At 43.9% G+C, this 21,073-nt stretch overlaps 1 protein-coding gene across 1 annotated transcript in view; it reads right to left on the bottom strand.

Annotated features, from left to right (window-relative positions):
- The window catches only part of LMNB2 (lamin B2), a 148,982-nt gene that overhangs the window by 68,549 nt on the left and 59,360 nt on the right, over positions 1 to 21,073 (bottom strand). Inside the window, exons 3-5 of the mRNA XM_073545097.1 lie at positions 2,739 to 2,895; positions 318 to 443; positions 58 to 228 (exon numbers count right to left, since the gene is read on the bottom strand). Of these exons, the coding sequence (XP_073401198.1) occupies positions 58 to 228; positions 318 to 443; positions 2,739 to 2,895 (454 nt within the window). The remainder of the gene's footprint in view (positions 1 to 57; positions 229 to 317; positions 444 to 2,738; positions 2,896 to 21,073) is intronic.

Here is a 21,073-nt window from a genome sequence, read left to right as displayed (position 1 = left end):
TCAGCAAGTGTAGGTAGCTCCTTTTTGCATATACATAAAGTAACAATACTTTATTACCTTTGACTGGTAAGTCTCCTCCATCTCTTCTTTGTAAAATCTAACTTGTTCATCATGCTGCTTCCTAAGCTCATCAAGGGCTTGGGCCAACTTGGATTCATATTCATACTTCTGGCCTTTATCTATTTCTACTAAACTGCGCTCATGCCGCTTCCTTGTCTCTCTGAACTCCTAGAGGTTTCAATATAAAAGATAATTGGAACAGCAGTCGAGAGTCAACCAGTTAGGATAATGAAGTTTATACAATACAACTGCCGTACCTCGTCATATGCATTCTTTCTAAACTCCAGCTCCTCCTGCAAACTCTGGCAACGATTCTCCAAGTCCACACGCATCAAAGTCTCACTTTCCAGTTGCCTTTTAGCGACAGAGTGAGCGTCTTCAGCCTGGTGGAAAGAAAAAGCAAGTTGTTGCATGCATATAAACTATTGATTAAATCATTCAGCACATAAATAGCACAAAATTGTTTGGTAAATTTTTTTTTTTAAATAACAATTATTAGCCCTAATTGCTTTTTCCCCCCATTACAGACCAGGTCTATCGTATTTTTCGGACTATAATACACACTTTTTTCCCTCCACAAGCGTGGAGGAACATGGGGAGGGGGGTGCATCTTATAGTCCAGATGTATCTGCTCTGGCTGTGGTGAGAAGGTGGGGGAGCGTGTCACAGGAGCTGGCTGCTGCAGCTAACTCCTGTGCCCGCTGCTAATGAGAAATGAATATTCACTACATTCTATGCCCGTGGGGGTGGAAAGCAGCGAATATTCATTTATCTTTAATAGCGAGCAGTGTGTTATCCGCAGCTGCTCTCCATGCACAGTCCCGGCGTGAACAGAAGCGAGTGTTCCGGCAGATGTTCTCGGCTTGTAAGCAGCGCACGACGTCCCTGTCGTGCGCTCCTTACATGTATAAATGAGCTGGTGGCATCACAACAGGACGATGCGAGGGAGCGCAAGAAGGTAACTAGGATGTTTTTTTTTTTTTTGGTAAAGTTTTTCTGATGGGGGCCATGCCTACCAGGATAGGGATGATGGGGACCATATACACAAGGAAAAGGGATATTAAGTACAGAATTGACATTTTTTGCTTCAGTTTTTTTTTTCTATTGAGTCTATTAGTCCGAAAAATACGGTCAAGTTCCACAAGGCACAACTTGAATTTTTCGGGCAGAATAACTTTATATAAGCTTGTTTTTTGTATTCTGTAGGTCAGTATGATAAGAACGCTTTCAAATTTATGTTTTGACAAGCAGTTACAGTGCTGGCAAAAACAATCTTTATACAAGTTCAACTAAACCACAAAATCTTAACATTCACCCTTACATTTACCACCATTTGCAGTGCACTTTTAAGAAGTGAAATCATGATGCCAAAAACATTTCCTATGGAAAATGTGTAGCAGAATTTTTTTTTGTTTAGAATTTAGGCATGGAACATACAATAGCGTTTTAATCAAAGTTTTTGTGTGTCACAATTGGGCAAATCCAAGTTCGGATCTGCAGGTATTTCTGTGGCAGGGATCAGCTTTTTATTTAGCCTTAGGCCTGTTTCACACTTCCGTTTTTTCAAATCCGTCAAAATCCGTTGTTTTCCGTAAAAAAACGGATCCGCCATTTTTTGCAGGATCCGTTTTTTTTGTCCCACAGACTTCCATTACGGTTACCGCGGATCCGTCAAAAAAACGGATCCGTTTTTAAAAAAACGGATCCGTTTGCATCAGTTTCCGTCAAAAAAACGGAAACGGATCCGTTTGGCGGACACAAAAACGGAAGTGTGAAACAGGCCTTAGACATTATATCCATGTCTGATTTGCCACAGGATGCTCCAAATACCAGAACATGGTCTGTTTTGAAAATATCTTCTCAGAGGAAAGCAATGAAATAGAATCATGTGGAATGGCACTGTATTCCATATCTGTCAATCAAAATAGAGGGGGCAGAGACAGAGGGTGGGAAAATGTACTAGAAAGTTTGGCCTTGCCAAAGAAAGGGTGCATCGAGCTCTTGTACTTGGTTTGAACGGTCATTCTGTGCTGACAAACCCCATAAATTTGAGGTTTTACCCTATTTTAGAGCCAAAACGAACCTCAATCTGTTTTTTATCCAGATGCAGCCCACAAACTGTACTCCATGGGTGCTCAAAGTAATTTGCCCACTTAATTGGAAAAGTATGAACAGGCAAAAACTCAAGACAGCCTTTAAAAGTACTCCCTTGTCTGTCATTTCACTTACAGGCCTCCTGAATTACCACTTTTCTAACTATCCTTTATATGTGTGCAATTAGTCTACAAATCTGTCACCCCTTACTGAATGATAACTAGCTCTCCATCAGTAATTTGCATTGGCAAGTATGGCTTTTATATTGAGGGAGAGCAGGAGCATAATGTGAAATATCACTATCAGACACAATAAACGTATCGATCATGGATCTCGATGCCCCACAAGGATTACAGTATAAATTGACTATTTTGTGAATATGTGAACTTAAATCACAGTATATGAATATACTATATCAGTTTGTATATTCACAATATCAGCTGTATTGTGATATTACAGGGTATTGAGACAGAAGTGACGCATTTCAGCAGTTTGTTTGCAGCACATTATGCACTGGTTTAGAACAGTGGAAATCTGCCGTACCCTTCAGATATTTTTCACATTGATGAATAGTAAAACAGTACCTTAGTCAGCTGACTACGCAGATTGGCCAAGTCCGCTTCAAGATCGCGTTTATCATTAAGGGCAGCGCTAACTGTGGCTTCATTCCTCACATTCAAGGCCTCCAGCTCTTTATTACGCTGCTTAACGTGAGCCAGATCTGCAGCTTTTTTCTTCAAGCTAGATAAGAGAGAAACAAATAAAATATGTATTGGAATACTATACAAGATGAAGTTCCTTGGCATTAGGCACAGAATCTTCTGCACTAGAGACTATATTAATAGTCTACGATGCCATCATTTGGCACAATCAAAATTAACTATGCTCATTCTACAATAGGGGTCTTTTTACAGTCAATGTTACTTTTCCTTTATATCCTAAACTCTGTTCTTTAACAGTCCCTTTGTAAAACATCTCTAAAGACATTTGCACAATATTAGCTTGTTGCGGTAGCCAACTGTACATAAGGCAGTTCACACCTATAAAATGTACAGAAAAGGGTATAATCAAGGACTTTGTGAATAAATAAAGCATTTCTGGAGTTGGTACATGGATGGAGGAGTTGAGGACTTAGTCTTGCATCTAGGCACAATAGCTTAGACTGAGCAGTATAGCGCTGATGACAGCATGGCAAAAAACAATTCTGGATCTATTACACTATTATTTCAATTGCTCCATTCATAAGCCACATCAATCATTCAGTACTTCCAACAGAATGCAGGTGGCCGTTTACTACCTATAGAATCAGTGCACATTTACTTCCAACAATTTGGGCGCAAAAATCACCAAATTTATCAAGAGGTGTAAGCCCCTTATTAGATTTGGCACATCTTGGGCAGGCCTTGTGTCACAAAACAAAGTCTGTCAGCTTTGTCTTCTGCCAATATTTATACCACCTCTTGGCATAAACAACAGTGAACTTAGCAGGGCATTAGCACCTCGGCACACTTGAAGTCACAAATTTATGAAAATTTTAACATCAGAGAACTGGCGCGCGGCCCTTCACAAATGCGGAAGTGGAGCAATGCTGGCTTATCTGTATTATTTTTTTACAAACAATCCGTGTATGCAACAGCATTGAAAAGCTGTCAGATATGAAGTGTCTCAAGCTATATTAAAATAATTACAGATTTTATTTATAAATCCAAAGAACAATTAAAAAAAGACGGGGAAACAAAATCTCCAAAAAGAATGACAGTCCAAGAATTTAACATCCAATTCTACTGAATGGATCCTTCTTCCTACAGTTCCAGGGCATGGCTATGGGGGCTGCATGCGCACCCTCATACGCCAACCTGTTTCTGTGGCTGTGTGAAAAGGGATCTACATATCGGATCCTAATCCCTAGGTTGAACATGTTCAAGTCTGTAGAAGGTATATTGATGATTTTTTTCTTATGGCAGCGCTCTCAGGAGGAACATAAGACGTTGTTGCTTACCGGTAACGGGACTTACTACAACTGGATGGTACCCTTAAATCCCATCTATTACCTATAGACGCACTCAAAACCTTAAGGACATTCTGGTTAAACGTCACTATGATAAGACCACCAAGAAGAATACAATCTTCGGCTCAAAAGGTCCGCCCTCCAGGAGACTGAGACTGTATCACCATTGTAAGACTGTCCCACTTGCGGTTCACTCATTTACATTTGCACTTTACTCCACTCTCGATCTCTTGACTCATTATTTGCCCACACTGACACCTATTGGCGTCTTTTTCACTTGCACTTTACCTTTGTGCACACTTGTGATATTATATAATTTTTTATTCACATAATCTCATTCATGATTTATCTTGGAGTTTTTATATATCAATAATTTCTATATATTGGTTATATTATACATGTATTTATGCGGCAATATTTCTATTTTACTGGATTGAGTGTCCCTTTTTATATATTTTTAATATGGTATTTTCCATGTTTGTATCGTCCTTTGCACTGTCTTAATCACCTGATTTACTAATAAACTATGTTATTTAATATATATTGGTGAGGACTTGTGGTCTGTTTCTTTTTTTTCAGGTTCTCCAGTGTTTCTGCTGCAGTTTTCCAACTGTCCGGTACCTTTCTTTTAGTACTATTGCTTGGTTGTCAGGTACTTTATTTTATTTGCTTTGCTTGGAGCACTATTGTTGAATTCACTGCAGACTATTCTGTGCTCTGCCACCAGGCAGTTATCTGTTGTGAGTTCATTCTCTGGTTCCCCTTCTGGACTCCCTCTGGTGGTGTCGGGAGGTGGTGCGGCTGGTTTGATCGGTGGAGATCTGCCACCTGAGGAGGATGACGATTGGATCTCAGGATTCTCAGATTGGATTTAAGACAGCCGACGCCCTATTCAGGTGCTGGTGATTCCTTCTGGCTTGTCAGCTCTTGGTTTTCAGCTTTGTTCCAGTCATCTAAAGCCAAGTTTTTTTTGCTAATGTTCACACTTGATTTTGTTGGTCTATTCAGTTTTTTGTGTGGTCTGCCAGCCACAGCTGGGGGCTGAGCTGAATTTCCACTCTTATTTATCAGTATTTTGCCAATTGGCTTTTTGTCCCTTACTAGCTTGGTCTCTTTTTGCTCTGTCTCAGAATATTCCAGAGTGCTGATATAGTGGGAGAAGTCTAGTGACTTGAGGGCTAATTTTGCTATCATAAGTATTGGACATTATTTTTGTACGTTTTTTTTGCAGGTTGCAGACAGTGGCTTGTCTTTCCTTTCCTGTCTAGTTAGTTTGGGCCCCATCATTTGCTCAGCCTATTTTCCTGCCTGTGTTTGTGCCTTCATCTTGTTTCACCGTCAATACATGTGTGGGGGCTATCTATTCCTTTGGGGTCTGCTCTGGGGCAGTTAGTTTTCCCTTTTCTTGCTTTAGGCTTATGTAGTCCTCCAGCCGTGACAAGGCGTCTAGGTTCATTGTAGGTACGCTCCACGGCTACTGCTAGTTGTGTGGTAAGATCAGGGATCTGCAATCTGCATAGTTACCAACCACTCTGGTTTTCTGTGGCTTAGCTTGTTTTGCCTTTTTCTCCTCGGTGACCCATTCATAACAGTTATCCTGTTTTCTTCTTTATTCGGCTTATACTTTATATATGCGCTCGTCTTATTATTCACTTAAATATTTGTGAATACATAACCATATTGCACATGTCACTTTAACAAAATTTAAAACATACTGGATGTTTTTGGTTCTCTAACTTGTGGTACATACCATTTATTTACATGCACATAGACACTTGTTCCCTCCTTCTCCACACCTCTCTGAATACTTACCGCATTTTTCGGACCTTAAGACATCTTAATGTCCGAATTTAAGGTATTACCTGAGAGATGGCGGTGGTAGAGAAGGGTCACAGGAGGTATGGTTCTTTCCTCAAGAAGCCGGCGGCGGCAGAGGTGGGGCAATGCTATAGTCCCAGGGTATCTCAGTGGTGCGATGATGCAGGTCCGGTGTCGGCGGTGCAAAGTGCGTTGCATAAAGCAAGGTCCTTTCCCCAGGATGTTGGTGGCAGAAATGTGGCAATGCTGCGGCCTGGTGTCCACAGTAAGCAGAGCCGAGGGCATCATTGGTATCTCGGTGGCCATTTTGCTAAGGCAACACGTGCGCAGATTGAGATCTCGGCAGCCCTCGTCTTCAGAGAAATGGCATTGAGATCTCAAATCAGCGCAAGCTCAGCCTTCGGCGGCCATTTTCCTGAAGCCCAGGGTCACCGAGATCTCTATCTGCACACGCGGCCTTCGGCAGCCATTTTCCTGAAGCCCACAGCCTCAAGAAAATGGAGAGCGAGAGGTCAGCCGAGATCTTATTCTGCGCACATGCCTCCTCCAGCAGCCCATGGCTTCAGGAAGATGGCCGCAGGTGAACCAATGACGCACTCCGAACCACTGACACCGAACTTCAGCACCGCCACACTTCTGCCGCCGGTTACCTAAGTAAGGGACGCTGCTACACCACTGCCGCAAACCCCCCCAGTAAGCTTACGTTCGGACTAATATGCACCCCCCATTTTCCTACCAAATTTTTTTGGGAAAAGGTATATCTTATAGTCCGAAAAATACAGTACGCATCTATTCACTGACATCAAAATCCGCTCGGACCAAGCGCAGGCACCCTTTAGACTCATGCATGCGGCCCAGGGTGGAACGCACGCTGATATCACCTCCGCCCAAGCTTGCAGCGTTCCCATGGAAGCAAGTCACATGGGGTGGATTTGTCAGGATTACCATGCATGGAGTACGCAAACATCACATGAGATGAACCTAATTAGCGTAGGAGCTATCTGAATGGCTATCCGTCCTATAAATCCTCTCTCACCTTACAACTCAGTTCCCAGTTGAAGCCATAGGCAAAACGCGCGACGGCCAGGTGCAATAGCAGTGGGTTAGTATACTTTTTCTCAATTACTTACCATCTGTTTGTATTTAATCTTTACATTGGTTACTTTCTGCATATATATAACAAGGAATCGCTTGTTGCACTGTTATTTTTGATGAACGGTCAAATTTCTCAATTTCTTTTAGTGCATATGAAAAATTCTGCTGAAATGTACTGGCTGTGTTCCTTGATGGGGATGACTCTTCTTCTATGCGGGAACGCTTTGCACGGTCCTTGTGATCCAAATATTTTTTGAAATTAAATTCTTCATCAGTTGATGATGAGGGTGAAGATGTGGCAGGACGACCAAATTCTTCTTGTTCCTCCTGACTGTTCTGCAACCCTTTCATCCTTACTGCTATTTCAAACAGAGCTTCTTTTCCTTTACTTAGCTGTTGATCATCTAGAAGAATCCGATGCATTGGGTCTACATAAACAGCTGCCAAAAGAATGTTATTTTGTAATAGTAGCTCCTCTCTCCGTTTCATTGATGTAGCAATGCCACTTGCAATTAACCCTCCTCTTTGGGACAGGCGAAACATCAGGTTCTTCCACTCCTTTAAGAAAATACCTGGAGTTAAGTCCTCTGCTTGTAATTTTTTAGTCACTGTAAATGGGTGCTCTAGCAATTTTTCCAGCTCAGTCACCTGATTCCACTGACTTTCGTTTAGCGTCAGTTGAGGGTTAGCTATGTCTACAAGAAAGGTTTTCAGTTCAACCAAGCGCTGAATCATTAAGTACTGCCCCATCATGTGGCTTGATCAATAATTGCCCCTTTTCCAGCACGTCTCTTCAAAATTGAGTCAACTTTAGGGGTTCTGGCAACAGTAGCCAATTTTCTCACCTTGCCAATCAGTGCAGCAGCATGTCCTTCTTGCAGACTGTCTCTTATAGCCAGCTGTAGCGTATGAACACATGTGATGAATGAAAGAACATATTGACACAGTTTCAACAAGATCATCTAAACTATCATGTTGCTGTTCATCTGAAGCAACTTCAGTTTGCTCCTCAGTTACAATACTGTGTTCCTCTATTTCAAAGATTTCTGTGTCTGTGGACCCAGAATGTTCTTCTAGCTGCTGGTCACCATCATTACTCTCATTCATTAGCTTAATAGTACTTATCATATATGAAGCATTGTCAGTTACGACAGAAAGAACTTGCTCTTTTTTAAGTTCATAGTCTTGCAGAACCTTTTCCACCAAGACCAGGAGAAACTCACTGGTGTGATGAGCTTTGGTGTCTTTTACTGCCAATGTCTTGGTAACTATTTCATTTTTGTCACAAACAAATCGGACATTGATGGCAAAATAGTTCACTCTGACGTGTGCAGGCATCCAATTTGAGAAACAGAAAGCGTCCCTTGAGAGTTTTTTTAAGTTCTTCCTTTTGTTTAAAAGCTTCTTCGATTACTAATTTTCTAATGCACTCTCTCTCTCTCTCCAGAGAAACACCAAGCTTGCGGGCCATTTCCCCATTCAGACACATAAAAGCTGGTCGTGAAAATAATGAAATAGGCACACTATCCTTTACAACAAGCTCTATGATCTGTTTTTTAAATGTATCTACTGTCATTGTCACAGTAACTTTGTCACTGACAAAATATCTTGCAACTGATGGCTGCAAAGTTCTCTGCTCCTTTGTTTGGCTGGAAGAGCTGGGCACTGGTTCATTGGTTTGGATGCAGTCTTTCTCATCCACTGCTTTCAGTACTTCTGGATGAAAGCGCTGTAAATGTCTCTTTAGATTAGAAACTCTGGTAGGAGCATTTTTATCTTTGCCTGAATATGCACTCATCTTGGCTTCACAGCATTTGTTTTCGTCTGGATCATTTGTCATACACTGACAGACATAATGTTTTCTATCTTGAGTGAAGGTGAAATGTTCAAATACAGCTGATTTAATGTGATGCTTCTTTGACATTCTCAGGTTTTTAATTCTGCATTCACAATCCAAATGACAATTGTTTTTCCTAAAAACAATTGTACAAAATTATTGCCAGGTCGTACAACTGATATAGTGGTCAGTAATACTGTTATTATTCCTCATATACTCACAGTTAACTGATGCAAAGTTTGTTGAAAGGATAATACTTCTTACAGTCTTCCTCTTTTGAGTAGCAGGCAGCTGTGAGATGCTTGGAAGACGCACACCTAGTATGATCTAGTCTAGAGGAGGAGCTTTACTACTAAGAATTTGCAACACATTTTCACTTTAAGTTTCATACATTGTGAGTAGGGGGGTTGGGGCAGAATGAGGTTAACCAAGTATAAGATTAGATAAGGGCAGTGGAGAACAGTGACACACAATAAGAAATGTCTCAATCTCCAGCAGAACTGCTTATCACTGTTGTTCATAGTTTGATAGAACATATATATTTGAGTAACATTTATAAAATTCATATGAAAGTTCAATTCTGAAATATTAATACATTTTTTTTTAAAGCTGGAGTCGGTACATTTCTACCGACTCCAACCAAAACTAACTCCGACTCCACAGCCCTGCCTATATATCTGAATTATGTCAGATGATGTTATTTTTTATCAAACAAAAGATGCACACAGACTTGCGCTGTATTTCTTTCCCCCATTAAAGATGGAGCCGACAGTGTGCCAGTGCGCATGAGTGGGATTAATGTGTTTACATGTTGGACTTCCGGTCCTGCGCATTGCGCAGTGTGAGACGCCGATACATGGCACGTTTACAATGGTTACTATGGGGTCAGTCATGCTCATTCATATGCTAATACAGCTGCCGCTGATTTGAAATTATAGGACACTACTAGATATTAATTGTTTTTAAGCAGAGATTAATATCTTTTCATTAATTGAGGCACTTTTGCACATTGCACTATAAATGCACTTTTTGATTGTTATTCATGTTTTGTAAAACGATGTATTGCACAATATATATTACCTAATTGTTTGTAAATACCTGTATGATTGGTGAGCTTTAAATAGCACTCACTTTGCATTGTTACACTGCTTGAGAAAGGTCCACAACTCCCAGGATCGAAACGTCGCTGTATAGGCAACTAACCAGATGGGCTAATGAATAGCACTTTGACTGGAACTCTTTTGGTGTGCTGCTTTCATCTTGAGGACTATTTTTGAGGTTTGGTATATGCCTGGAAGGCTTGCACCCGCATTGTTTAATTTTTGTGTTGCTTTTTCTCTCTCTCTCTCTCTATATATATATATATATATATATATATATATATATATATATATATATATATATATATATATATATACATATACACACACACATACATCTCTGGAGCTCTTCACACACTTGTTTCTGGTCTTTGGCATATAAAGTATTAAGTTACGTACCGGTAACGGTATTTTTCGGAAGCCCATGACAGCACCACGAGAGAGGGGATCCGCCCCATAGGAACAGGAAACCTACAGATACAAAAGGGCGGTACCTCTCCCACGCATCAGTTGGATTACAGAGCTTGAGAGGCTACCATGGTTAGTACACAACATATGATATATACAACCTATCTACCCTATTTAACAGAATTATTTCATACCATCTCCCACATAAGGTGATTCTATGAACAAACTTCTAAGGAGTGCACCCCTATATGTGAACAAGGGAGGGAACTAAGGGTGCTGTCATGGGCTTCCGAAAAATACCGTTACCGGTACGTAACTTAATACTTTATTCGGACTCCCATGACAGCACCACGAGAGAATTACAGAGATGTAAACTAACTTAGGGAGGGACTACAGCCTGCAGCACCCTTAGCCCGAAGGTGAGGTCTGAGGAGGCACCCATGTCTAACCGATAGTGGTTAAAAAAGGTGGAAGGAGATGACCAGGTGGCCGCCTTACATATTTGATCAATTGATACTCCAGATCTCTCTGCCCAGGATGATGCCATGGCCCGAGTGGAATGTGCCCTCAGGTTCTGTGGAGCCGGACCGCCACCTGCTGTGTAGGCAAGAGAGATAGCCTCCCTAATCCACCTTGCTAATGTGCGTTTTGATACTCTGTATCCTTTTCTGGAACCTTGGAAGGATAGGAATAATGCGTTCTCCTTCTTCCAAGGATCCGTGGCTGCTAAATATGTCAGTAAGCACCGCCTAATATCTAATGCCTGAAGTTTCTGCTCTTTAGGGTTGGTTGGATTAGGGAGGAAGGAAGGCAGAACTATCTCCTGTGTCCTGTGGAATTGTGTTGCTACCTTGGGAAGGTATGCTGGATCTGGCCTTAGGATCACTCTATCCTGTAAGAACTCTGTGTAAGGAGGCAATCTGGAGAGTGCCTGTATGTCGCTCACCCTACGTGCGGATGTTATTGCTACCAGGAATGCTGTTTTAAGGGATATAATCTTTAGTGAGGCGGAATCTAAAGGTTCAAACGGACTTTCTGTCATGGCTGTAAGGACTAAGTTTAAGTCCCACGGTACGCATCTGTCTTTGTGTATAGGTCTCGATCTGGCCGCTGCTCTGATGAACCTTGCTACCCAATAATCTTTTGCAATATCAGCTGCAAACAGGGCCCCTAAGGCTGAAACCTGTACTTTTAGCGTACTTGTGGAGAGACCCAATTCGAAACCTTTCTGGAGAAATTCCAGAATATGTTTCGTGGGAATTCCATCTCTGATGTCAAAGTGAAAGGTGGATAGGAAGCGTTTCCAGGTCCTAGCATAAATATTAGTGGTGGTTAATTTTCTGCTTCTTAGGAGGGTGTCAATTAAGTTCTTGGAGAACCCTCTATTTTTTAATAGTGACCTTTCAAACACCACGCCGTCAAATGAAGTCTCGCTACTTGTGGGTGGCTGACTGGCCCCTGGTAGAGGAGATCCGGAAGGTTCGGTAGTACCCAGGGATCGCCGACATGGTCCTCAACCACGCGAACCAGGTCCTCCTGGGCCAAAAGGGGGCAATCAGTATGACTCTTGCCTGATCCTCTCTGATCTTCCTGACTACCAGGGGAAGAAGATTCAATGGTGGGAAGGCGTATGCCAGAGAAAAGTCCCATCTTATCAGTAGGGCATCCACCGCCAGGGGATTTTCCCTGGGGTTCAGAGAGCAGAACAATCTTTCTTTTCTGTTTTCTCTGGTGGCAAAGAGGTCTACCTCTGGCTGGCCCCATCTGCGGACAATCTGGCGGTAAATGTCTTTGTTCAAAGCCCATTCTCCTTGTCTTAGAGCCTTGCGGCTTAAAAAGTCTGCTCTTACATTGTCCTTTCCGCTGATGTGGAGCGCGGTCAAAGATAGACAATTTCTCTCTGCTATCTGGAGGAGCCGTTCTGCTATCTGCATCAGAGCGCTGGAGCGGGTTCCACCTTGGTGGTTGACATATGCTACCGCTACCTGGTTGTCCGAGTGTATCCTCACATGATGGCCCTGCAGGTAGATAATGAGTTTCTTGACTGCTCGCTCTATCGCCAATAGTTCTCTCTGGTTGGATGAGATTTCAGAATTAGAATCCCACTGGCCCTGTACCACTATGTCCCCCATATGGGCTCCCCAACCAAAGGAACTAGCGTCTGTGGTTATAATACGGGTTATCTGTGCTATCCAGGGCACCCCTGACGCTAGGTTCTCGCTCTGAAGCCACCATCTTAGTGATGTAACAGTTGAGGGGCTTAGACACATCCGACCTTGTAAGGAGCCTCCAAGGGCCCTGCTATTAATCAAGACGTCGTTTTGAAGGGTTCTGGTATGGAACTGTGCCCACCTTACTGCTGGGATGCATGAAGTTAGAGAACCTAACAGGGACATGGCCTGTCTGAGGGTCATAGATGGATTATCCATTGCCCGAAGAACCTGCTCCTGTATCTTTTGTAATTTATCTAGTGGTAGCAGGCACCGCTGAGTGTCTGAATTTAGTATCAATCCTAAAAATTTCTGTATTTTTAATGGCTGGAGTCGGGATTTCTCGTAGTTTAAAATCCATCCTAGGTTTTCTAACCTGGATCTAGCTTTTTCTATCTGGGATTTACAATGACCCATCGATTTTCCTACAATCAAGAAATCGTCTAAATATGGAATGATTAAGACGTCAACCTCTCGTAAGTGAGCCATAACTTCGGCCACTAATTTTGTAAAAACCCTGGGTGCTGCTGAGAGACCAAAGGGAAGGGCTCTATACTGAAAATGACGTACTGTGCCCTCTACTGAAACTGCCACCCTCAGGAACTGCTGGAAGTCTGTATGGATAGGTACGTGATAGTACGCGTCTTTCAAATCTATGACTGCCATAAAACAACCTTTAAACAATATTTTTATTGTTGTATTAATGGACTCCATTTTGAATTTATGATTAATCAAAAATTCGTTAAGGGAACGAAGGTTTATAATCGTTCTGAATGTGTTATCAGGTTTCTGGATTAGAAACAGGGGAGAGTAAAACCCTCTTCCTCTTTCAGCCTCTGGGACCTCTACCAGAACATTTTTCTGACATAGGCTCAAGACTTCTGCTTCTAAAGCCGCTTGTTCAAGATGAGAAGATCTTAAGGGGGTCAGTTTAAAGGTGTCCCGCGGGATCTGGGTAAATTCCAACCTAAGCCCGGTGGATATTACCTTGCGCGCCCAGTCACTATTCGTAATCTGCGACCATGCCGGGAAGAAGGATGACAGTCTACCCCCTACGGGAACCGCTAGTCATTGATTTGGTTTCTTTTGATCTCTTGACGAGCGTGTAAACATATAGCCCGTACCTCGTCTCCTTCTGTCTTCCCATCTGGGTCGATCTCTAACAGGTGAAGAGTTGCGCCTTCTCCCCTGGCCAAATCTCCTTCTACCAAATGGGCGACGGTAGGACGCTGATGAAAGGTTTGGGAACTTTTTCTTGTCGTCCCCCGCCTTTTCAAGCAGCTCATCTAGGACAGTTCCAAATAAGTATTCGCCCTCACATGGAATCGCACAGAGCTTTGCTCTGGACTGGATGTCTCCCTGCCAGCACTTTAGCCACAGGGCTCTGCGAGCTGCGTTAGAGAGACCTGCTGCTCTGGCGGCCATTCTCATTGCATCCGCTGAGGCATCTGCTAGGAAAGCTGCTCCCTCTTGGATGGTCGGTAGGGCCCCAAGAATTGTTTGTCTTGATGTACCCTGCTTTAGTTGTGACTCCAACTGGTCCAACCAGACCATCATGGACCTGGCCGTGCACGTTGAAGCCACTGCTGGTCTTAAGGACCCGGCCGCCATCTCCCAGGTGTTTTTCAGGAAGGTATCAGCTTTCCTGTCTAAGGGATCTTTAAGGGATCCCATGTCCTCAAAGGGGAGCGAGGATTTTTTTGATGCCTTCGCAATGGCAGCGTCTAATTTGGGGGCTCTGTCCCAAGAACTTACTGCCGGATCGTCGAAGGGGTATCTCCTTTTGAGGGTTGGTGGTAGCGACCCTCTTTTGTCCGGTCTTTTCCACTCTCTGTGGATCAGATCCTGTATCTTTTGGTTTAACGGAAAGACTCTCCGCTTCCTCTGTTCCAGCCCACCGAACATGACATCCTGCATGGATAAATGGGGCTTAGGCTCCTCTACCTCCATTGTCCCTCTGACTGCTTTGACCAGCTTGTCTACCCGGTCAAGAGGCAGACAAAATCGCCCCGAGTCCTCTTCTCCTGAAGAGGACGAGGGAGATGAAGCCTGGGAGTCTCTGCTTTTTCTCCACTCTGCTGAGGAATCAGACTCCGCCGGGACCTCGCCCCTTAGACTTTGCGGCTGAGACAAGGACTTTAGGGTTTCCCTCATTTCTACCCTGACAATGTCTCTCAAACTCGCCGCTACTGCAGGCGACTCTTCTGCCACCGTCTGCTGAATACAGGGGGGGCACAATCTTTTGAGGCACGCGTCTGGTAATGGGCATGCACAGAGTGCGCATTCCCTATGTTTATTTTTATTTGTAGCTTTTTTTCCCTAGAAAAAGAAAAACACAGAAGGGGGGTCCCGTCACTGAGTGAACTTTCACGAAGATCACTTACCAGTGCCACAATCAAGTACCGGAGAACGAGGGGGATTTCTTTCAGCCGATGCTCCTGTCTGCCTGGAGGAGCTTTTACGAGTGGACTGGTCACTTCGTCCCGCATTACTGTCACGGGACCCTTTCTTTTTCTGTTTGACCTGCCGAAGGTCATCCAGGGGCGGCAGTGATGTCTGCCGCTGCTGCCCTTGCTTCTGTCGCTGCTGCTCTCGATCGCTTTCCATCACCACTGCTGCTGCTGCTGCATGTAGTAATGTGGCCAAGGCAAGGCACCCTGCCCGGGTCCCGCCTAAATACCCCTCCTCCGGTCAGCAGTTTCCATGCCGCGCCCCTCCCCCCCCTTAATGGATCTCCCTACCCCAGCTGGCGCCCCACCGCGCGCCATCGGTGTTTCCGATGGGCGCCGCCATCTTGGGATCGCCGCGCATGCGCAGTAGCGCTCTGACCCGGAAGCGCCTCCTCCGCCCGCCCCCTGACGTCACCGCTACCCCGGAAACGCCGGAAGCTCCGCGGGACGCCCGGGAGCAGCGCCCGGTCGCAGCCCTCTGCACAGCGCTGGCAACCTATCTGCGCCGCCGGAGCCGGGAATCCCGGGGGGGAAAATACTTACCGGCGGCGGCTTAATTCCGGAGACGGCCATCCTCCGGACGCCGCTCCCTGCTGTCCACGCCACCGCCGTGATACCCATCCTGGGCCACCGTGGCGTCTTCCAGAAAATCCGAACCAAGCCGAGGTAGGAGACCCCCTCGCTACCGGTGTCGGCTGGCCGGCCTGGGATCCCATTCTTCTGTAGGATCCCGTCCCCTCAGGAACAGGAAACCAACTGATGCGTGGGAGAGGTACCGCCCTTTTGTATCTGTAGGTTTCCTGTTCCTATGGGGCGGATCCCCTCTCTCGTGGTGCTGTCATGGGAGTCCGAATAAAATTTTGTATGCTCATTCCTGGCCACTGGGCTCATTACTAAATCATTTATCTATTATGTGTGTAATTAATTTGCAATATTTTATTACTAACACATGCACATATGGTGCTTCAGTTTAAATCTCTGGCATTTGGTGACCCTGATATCTAATAGCCCCTGCTTTTGCACTCTTATGAGGTTCATTTTACTCCTTTTCACCCTTTCCATTATTTTTAAAGTGTATGAATAGTTAATTTATTGAATACATGGATTTAATTTTTTGGCTATCTGGCTGTGTATCATGTTTGTAGGCTCTATATTGTTAATGGATACACTGATAAATTACTCTAATTTTGTGTTCACATTCAATTTAGTGTAAAATATAGTAATAAATCTCATATGTCTCCAAGGCTAGACAAAAATGAAATACTCCCCTCTCCCCACACTTATCAGGAGAGCACATACATGTTTGAATATAGGCCACATCTTTAACCCTCCTTCATGACCCAACCTATTTTGACCTTAATGACCTGGCCATTTTTTGCAATTCTGACCAGTGTCCCTTTATGAGGTACCGTATTTTTCGGACCATAAGACGCACTTTTTTCCCCAAAAATTTTGGGGGAAAGTGGGGGGTGCGTCTTATGGTCGCAATATACTCACCTCCGGGGCTCTGCGGGGCGGTGGTGGCAGCGGGCGGGGCTCCGGTGCAGGGGCGGCGGCTCCGCCGGCATTTCCTCCAAGCCCGGAGGCCCCCCGCACATCCCCTGCTGGCCGCCACCATGTTGCGGTGGCCTCCGGGAACATGGACGCCGGGAAGATGGCCGCCGGTCCGGGGACGGCGCATGCGCGGGTTAAGATCTCGTCCCGCTGTCATTCAGTGGCGGGGGGGCGATCACCGGTGGGGGGGGGGGGGGGGGTCGAATCGGTGTCTCCAGCCATGTCCGATGCTACTGCAGCATCGGCCATGGCTGGATTGTAATATTTCATCAATTTTCATTGATGAAATATTACTATCGCTGATTGGCTGTTAAAAGTGAAACAGCCAATCAGAGCGATCCTAACCACGTGGGTGCAAAGCCACCCCCCTTGGGCTTAACTGCATGTTGTCCTGTATCTGCGGGTCAGGTGACATTTCAATGACCCCGGTCACCCGACCCGCAGGAACGCTATTTATAGCATGACGCCTACAGGGGCGTCATGGGTCGTTTGGGCACGACTTTTCATGACGCCTACGTAGGCGTCATGGGTCGTGAAGGGGTTAAAGGCCATAGGGTACATAACCATAGACTAAGAGTAGTGTAGTAGGTAGAATACCTAGTCTTAGTGTCACGTTGCTGCTATGCAGGTAGATGCAAGCTCCACTAGATGGAGGGAGGATTGCATACAGCAAGAGCAGACCTGCAGCACAGCAGCAAAGCTATCACCACGTGGCAGCAGAATAGTCAAACAGGCCTGGTCGATATTAGTCTGTAGCGCAGTACCAAAGGAATAAACAAACCCAGTTAGAAGCAAGCCAAATGGGTCAGTACAGGTCAGGAGCAGATATGCCAAAGACAAGAGACAAACCGCAGGTCAGGGTCCAAGCCAAGTGGAATACCAGGGAGTCCCAAACATGAAAGGGAAGCACTGAGTCGGGACAGGGAGTGGGTAACAAAGACACGGGCAAAGTCAGCAACAGCAGGAGGACAAATCACAGTATATCCAGAGTCAGCTACTCACGCCGTAGGCAGAAACTATAACGGACACCATCTGCAGGATGCAGTGGAGAGAAATAGCCAGCCTGGCACCAGAACGAAGCAGAGAAAAGTTTACCCTTGACATGATCAGACCGGGAAAGATACAGGATACAAAACCCGGCCTGGAATATGACACTTAGCACTCACCTGGTCTCCATTTGGGCTCTGTGTTCTCCACACTCCAACCCTGTTTCGCCACGGCTTCTTCCACTCATCTGGTCTCCATTTGGGCTCTAAGACTAGGTATTCTACCTGCTACTATTAATCTATGGTTAAGTACCCTAGGTGGTTTCAGTTATTTGCAAATGTCATTTAGAAGTAAAATTTTTTATTCTTTTTTGCTGATTTTGTCATTATGTTCACATGTACTGCTCTGTGATCTGTTGTGATTCTCCCAAGGGCATTCCACACAAGTTCTAAGGTAATAAGTCACAGAAGCTGGATTGAGACGGTCAAAAGAGGCTGCTGCCAAATTGGCTTCCTACGTACAATTGTAAATTCTACAACAGTAATGAGTATAATAGAACATTGTACATAAAGTTTGAAAGGGAATTTTAGATACACATAGTTGTACCTTATTTTCTAACTATTATAAAATCAACAGGAACATCAACTAAGATGACTATAGGGGAAACTAGAAGCACATTAATATTGTACTAACTGCAATAGCTACAGGGAAACAATACCACAGTGCATTTTCTCTATGTTTCCCAATGCTGACAGAGCTAATGCGACCACACTTTCCTGTTGTCTTGACAGTTGGGATATAATCTCTCTTGTAAGGGACAGAAAGTTGCCTTTATGGAAAACATTTGGTGGATTACACAACTAAACAGGTGCATAAATTCCAGGAGTTCTTCAAAATGCAGGAAACCATAGAATCAATCTGTGAATCAAGGTAAGTACACTAAGGCAAATCAGTCAGTCACAATATAAATCTGCATACATAAAAAAAGAACTTGGACCTGATGAGGCTAATTCACTTGTTTTGATAAGTCATCTCAGAATGGTTGTATAATCTTTATTAAAAATGTTAATCTCAATCTCCACTCACCAACCCTGATTGAGAGCTCATCAGTGTCGCTCCTCAGCCCTGAGAGATATCACACTGCTCAGTACAAGCTGCAGCTGTCAGGCTGGGTTGGTGGAGACTAAATTAATTTGGACCCATGAGCTATTTCACTCTAAAACTGAACTAAAAATGCTAATATCAGGATTGTACAACCATTCTAAAATCACATTCCAAATTACATACAATAGTACCATCAGTGGTCGGGCACACATCAAATCAGAAAAATTGCAGAGATCAAAGGATATGGGGGGGGTTGGCGGTCCCTAACCCTTGGATTTATTATATAGCGTCCCCATGTCAGCATATGGTGGGCTGGGGAGAATATAGCAAAATTATATCTTTGGGGATGGGCCCATTGTTAGCTAGCTTGGAAGCGGGAAGATTCAGATTAAATCCAAGGAGATTTCCAACCATAGTTATGATGGGGAAAGTGTGCCAGAAGCTTAAACAGTGGATGGGTGTTACGGAATAAACACTATGTGTCGATTTGGTTTGACCCTAGTATGGCGGAGCTCATGAGATTGCGGGGGTTTGGTCAATGGAGGCGTATCGGCATTTGGTTCGTATCTCAGCTGTTTGATGGTGGTGTACTTAAGACGTTTGAAATGCTTAGGAAAGAGTTTCCTTTAACCCCTTCACCCCCAAGGGTGGTTTGCACGTTCATGACCGGGCCAATTTTTACAATTCTGACCACTGTACCTTTATGAGGTCATAACTCTCGAACGCTTCCATGGATCCCGGTGATTCTGACATTGTTTTCTCGTGACATATTGTACTTCATGTTAGTGGTAAAATTTCATTCAAATAACTTGCGTTTATTTGTGAGAAAAACGGAAATTTGGCAAAAATTTTGAAAATTTCGCAATTTTCCAACTTTGAATTTTTATGCCCTTAAATCACAGAGATAAGGCACACAAAAAACTTGATAACTAACATTTCCCACATGTTTACTTTACATCAGCACAATTTTGGAACCAAAATTTTTTTTTGTTAGGAAGTTATAAGGGTTAAAAGTTGACCAGCGATTTCTCATTTTTACAACACCATTTTATTTTTAGGACCACATCACATTTGAAGCCACTTTGAGGGGTCTATATGATAGAAAATACACAAAAGTGACACCATTCTAAAAACTGCACCCTTTAAGGTGCTCAAAACCACATTCAAGAAGTTTATTAACCCTTTAGGTGCGTCACAGGAATTTTTTTGAATATTTAAAAAAAAATGAACATCTAACTTTTTTTCATAAAAAAAATACTTCAGGTTCAATTTTTTTTATTTTACCAAGGGTAACAGGAGAAATTGAACTGCAAAAGTTATTGTGCAATTTGTCCTGAGTACGCAGATACCTGATATGTGGGGGGGAACGACTGTTTCGGCGCATGGCAGAGCTCAGAATGGAAGGAGCGCCGTTTGACTTTTTCAATGCAAAATTGGCTGGAATTGAGATCGGACACCATGTCGCGTTTGGAAAACCCCTGATGTACCAAAACAGTGGAAACCCCCCACAAATGACACCATTTTGGAAACTAGACCCCCTAAGGAACTTATCTAGATGTGTGGTGAGAACTTTGAACCCCCATGGGCTTCACAGAAGTTTATAACATAAAGCCATACTATTAAAAAATCATATTTTTTAAACAAAAATGATCTTTTCACCCTCAATTCTTATTTTTCCAAGGGTAACAGGACCCTAAAAGTTATTGTGCAATTTGTCCTGAGTACGCTGATACCCCACATGTGGGGGTAAACCACTATTTGGGCGCATGGCAGAGCTCGGAAGGGAAGCAGCGCCATTTGACGTTTTTGGCTGGAATTGAGATCGGACACCATGTCTCGTTTGGAAAACCCCTGATGTACCAAAACAGTGGAAACCCCCCACAAATGACACCATTTTGGAAACTAGACACCCTAAGGAACTTATCTAGATGTGTGGTGAGCACTTTGACCCCCCCAGTGCTTCACAGAAGTTTACAACGCCCGGGCGTGAAAATAAAAAATTCGTATTTTTTCCACAAACATGATCTTTTAGTCACCATTTTTTTATTTTCCCAAGGGTACCAGGAGAAATTGGACCCCAAAAGTTGTTGTCCAATTTGTCCTGAGTATGCTGATACCCCATATGTGGGAGAAAACTACTGTATGGGCACACGTCGGGGCTCGGAAGGGAAGTAGTGACGTTTTGGAATGCAGACTTTGATGGAATGGTCTGCGGGTGTGATATTGCCTTTGGAGAGCCCCTAATGTACCTAAACAGTGGAAACCCCCCACAAATGACACCATTTTGTAAACTAGACCCCCCAAGGAACTTATCTAGATGTGTGGTGAGCACTTTGACCCCCCCAGTG

Source organism: Dendrobates tinctorius, unplaced genomic scaffold (assembly GCF_039654945.1).
Source record: "Dendrobates tinctorius isolate UK_male_01 unplaced genomic scaffold, ASM3965494v1 ptg000011l, whole genome shotgun sequence".
Lineage (NCBI taxonomy): Eukaryota > Metazoa > Chordata > Amphibia > Anura > Dendrobatidae > Dendrobates > Dendrobates tinctorius.
The sequence above is the reverse complement of the archived record's forward strand: the minus strand, read 5'-3'. Positions and strand labels throughout refer to the sequence as shown.